The following is a 4121-nucleotide window of genomic DNA, read 5'->3' as shown; positions in this document are numbered from 1 at the left end:
CCCTCAGTAAAGGTAGGCAGAGGACTGCGTTGTCTCAGAAGTGATCAACCACATTAACACGAACGTGATTTCTAAGTTATGCCGCTCACACTGCCACCAAGCATAAACTGGGAGCTAAAAATGGGGAGAAATGTTGGACAATTTACTCTTTATTTTTAAGTAATTTCAAGTATACGCTTGCACCACGAATAATAACAGCACAATTAACACATACAACTTTCACCTAGATTCGTCTGTTAACTTTATAGCCCCTTTTCCTTGCCATATCTTTCTCTCCATCTCTCATCAGTTATGCACATTGTGAACTTTTCCCTCCAAATATTTTAATTATGTATTTTCTAAGAGTATGAATATTCTCCCGCAGAATCACAGTGCAGTTATCAAATTCAGAAAAAAAATGTAACATGAATTCAATACCTTGTAAAAATATTTTGAACACAGAAAGAGTATATGGGGAAAAAAGCTTCCTCTAAAAAGGATGAATGTGGGATAACACACATGGCATGAGAATCTGAAGAATGGCATGGTATAAGATCATAAATTTCTGATGTGCAGAGAGTGAAGAAAAACTATTAATGTAAAAAAAGCTTACTTCTCTGAAAGACAGACACCTCATTCAACATCTTCTTTAGAGCCTCCGTGACATCCTTATTCCTCAGACTATAGATTAAAGGGTTTAGCGCAGGAGTGAGTATGGTGTAAAAGGCAGATACAACCATGTCTTTCTCAGGGCTGTGGTAGGAGCTGGGGAGCATGTAGTTGTAGGCAGCAGCCCCGTAGAAGAGGATGACCACAGCCATGTGGGAGGAGCATGTGGCAAAGGCCTTCTTCCGGCCCTCGGCTGAGCTCATCCTGTGGATGGTGAGGAGGATGAAAGAATAGGAGCTTGAGATGACTGTCACAGGGATGAGGAGCATGAGGACACAGCACAGGTACATGAGTGTCTCATAGAGGGAAGTGTCTGAGCAGGAAAGCTTCATGACAGCAGGGACCTCACAGAAGAAATGATGGATCTCCCTGGATCTGCAGAAAGGAAAGGTCATGGTGATGGGTGTGAGCATAAAGCCGTCCACCGATCCCAGGATCCAGCAGCCGGACACCAAGAGGAGACACACACGATGGCTCATGAGAACAGAGTAACGGAGCGGATGGCAGATGGCCACGTAGCGGTCATAGGCCATGGCAGCCAGAAGGAAATATTCTGAACCTCCTATTGTCAAGTAGAGGAACATCTGCATCCCACATTCAGGGGCTGAGATCTTACTTACACCCGTGATCTGGTCCATGAGCATCTTGGGTGCAGTGACAGAAATGTACATCACATCCATGAGAGACAACTGGCTGATGAAAAAGTACATGGGGGTGTGGAGGTGGGCATCAGAGTATATCAGGAGGATCAGGATGCTGTTTCCAGACAGGGCCATCAGGAAAATCACAACAACGACCACACAAAGGAGAGCTGCGTGCTTGGATTGACTGAAGAGCCCCACGAGGATGAAATCCAACTGTCCAGTGTGGTTGGCCATGGGGTTTCACCTAGAGCACCAAGGAGAGCTTTGTGATTAATAGATCAATCATGGGATATGACCACCTTAAGTGAATATTTAGTGAGCTGTGGTGCATGTGTGTGTCTGTGTGCACACACTTGATGCACAGCAACCCAACTGTGCTAATGGGAGGAAGTGCCATGGGACTGTAGATTCTGGGATCAAAAATTGCCTATAATTCAACAAACTTAGTGGAAAACTAAGAATTCACAGCTGCTGGTTAAGGAACTGGTTACTTATAGTAAAAAGGTAGTCATTGTTATACAAGTCAAGTTGTACCATCCTTTCTGTTTAAGGATCCAATGGGATCTTAAAACCTCTTGGAATGTATTCCATGTGAGAGAGAATTAGAAAGCAACTGAAACATATTTTGGAGTGAAATCCATACCAAATGTTTGAACTTCATCTTCCTGGAGGTTCAGGCCATGCTGTGAGGCTGTGTGGTTGTGTGGAGCAAGCCATGCATCCACAGAAGCAGACTGAGGTCCTCACCGAAAACAAACCCTTTAAATATCCTAAGAGCAGCAAATGAGGAACCCAGATTCTAAGGCGGGACTATGGCTATGAGCCCATATTACCATCTACTCACCATTCCTCTGTCCATTCTGCATAAAAGGGATCCTAATCTCACATCTCAAATACGATTAGGATTAAATGAGATAGAATAATGAAATTGTTTAGAACATTATCAGTTATCGATAAATAAGCACATGTATTGTTAGTTTGGAGTGTTAATATCTATAGTAATTTTTGTACAGATTCTATGTAAGAGATGGCTGTTACCATTTAAAAAAATTATTTCAGATGCATTACTTCAGTTTGCTAGTTTTATTATTTTATTTATTATTATTATACATACATATACAAATTTGGATAGAATTATTTCTGTAATCCCAGAACACTACATATATATGAATATACATATATATAATTTAGATATATGTAATCAGACTTTCTATAAATAATACAAACTATGTAAGTGTAAATTATATAGATATGGATTTATAAATAGAAGTAAATATATAGCATATTTCTTACTTTAACCCTGGTTAAGCTGAACTTTATGCAGAATCCCATCTCTGTTCTGTCCAGTACAGTCCTCTACAACTTCATCTCCTTAAAGCCCCTACATTTGTTCTGAATCTCAGCCAGAAGAACCAGGATTTAGAAGGTCATTGCCATTTATAAGAGAACCATTTATTTGGTTTATAAACATAGTCTACTTTATTGTCTGTAGAGATCAATTTTTTCTGGAAACAGATGCAGGGAGAAAAACTGAAAAACACTGAGAAATCTCTGACTCCAATTCAATGTTACATCCTCTATCGTGCTTCTCACAGCATATATCTGTTTTGGACACTGAAGACAAATCCAAGAAAAGTTAAACTTGGCTACATTCAAGGAGGTCACAGTCAGTCTGTTTATTCACAGGAGAAATATACAAATGTGATTTAAAGTAGAATTTTTAAAAGCTGCAAAGCAAATAAGAAAGGACAATAGAAGAACAGATGTTTGGCCTTTCTGAAGAGAATTAGTAACAGCTTCTTCTACATTTTCTCTTGTAGAGATTAAACCTTTGCAAATTTTTAATTTTTGATATGTGAAATGTTTAATTTTATAAATCTTTACCAACAAGAAGGAAATATTGACCCCTTTTTCTCAGAAGAGTTTAGAAGTGTTCAGGATGCAGAAATATCTCAGGAAGAATTTCCAAGTTCCAAATATACTTTATACTCTTGCAATAATTGCAAAGAACAATTAAAATATTCAACTTATTAACTGTCTTGTGTTCTGGGGTGATAAAGCAGTAGACAACACTGAAAATGAATTTGATGCCTTAATATAAATATCTAACAAATTAACATATCTAACAGGTTGCATTAAAAATATAATATTTCTGTCAGAGTCTACCTAAACTGGTAGATGAAAGCTGAGCTCTGTGCAAAATTTTAAAACAATCCAGTAACCTGAAGACTCACCTGTGGCTGAGTTTCTGTTTGTAGTCAGAGTGAAGTAAGGACCAGTGCAGTGACTGGCACACGTGAAGACCTCAGAGCTGTTTGCTGAATGAGTGAATGGAGAGCGCGGAGGGCAAGTGGGAGGCAGCAGGTAAATCTCTGCTGCACTTTGGCAAATGGGAATCTCTGTGATCGAGTCACAGTGATCAGCCCACCTGGCACACTGGACAGCCATGGGAATGTTGTCTGAATCATGCAAAGGCAACTAGTCTCCCTGATCACTCTTACCCTTCTTTATCCAATTGCCAGAGTTTAATGTAATTGGAATAGTGTATATTTTTTGGGGGCGGGGGCATTATTACCAGCAGTAATAGAACAGTATCAAACATTTTATGAGGCTGGCAGCATCCCAACGATTATTCTATTTCTTTACCGTATGTTTTCTCCCCAGGATTCTGTGAGGTACGTACTCATCGTACTTTCTCCTTTCGCAAAATAAATAATTCAGGTTTCTCTAGCATCTGCCTAGCATCCCACATGAGCCAATACCGGGTAGGTCTGCTAGGACCCAGTCTTCCCTCCGCAAAGTCTACAATTTGGGTATTAGCCACCCGCT

The 4121-nt window shown here is 39.8% G+C and overlaps 1 protein-coding gene across 1 annotated transcript; it reads right to left on the bottom strand.

Moving 5' to 3' along the window:
* Positions 1–572: 572 nt before the first annotated feature.
* On the bottom strand, positions 573–1526 carry LOC105068331 (olfactory receptor 2T29-like). The gene has a single exon (XM_010954189.2). The coding sequence runs from the start codon at positions 1524–1526 to the stop codon at positions 573–575; it is 954 nt and encodes a 317-aa protein (XP_010952491.2).
* Between the last annotated feature and the right edge of the window lie 2595 nt (positions 1527–4121).

Source organism: Camelus bactrianus, chromosome 3 (assembly GCF_048773025.1).
Source record: "Camelus bactrianus isolate YW-2024 breed Bactrian camel chromosome 3, ASM4877302v1, whole genome shotgun sequence".
NCBI lineage: Eukaryota > Metazoa > Chordata > Mammalia > Artiodactyla > Camelidae > Camelus > Camelus bactrianus.
Note: the sequence above shows the minus strand (reverse complement) of the source record. Positions and strands in the feature narration are given on the sequence as shown.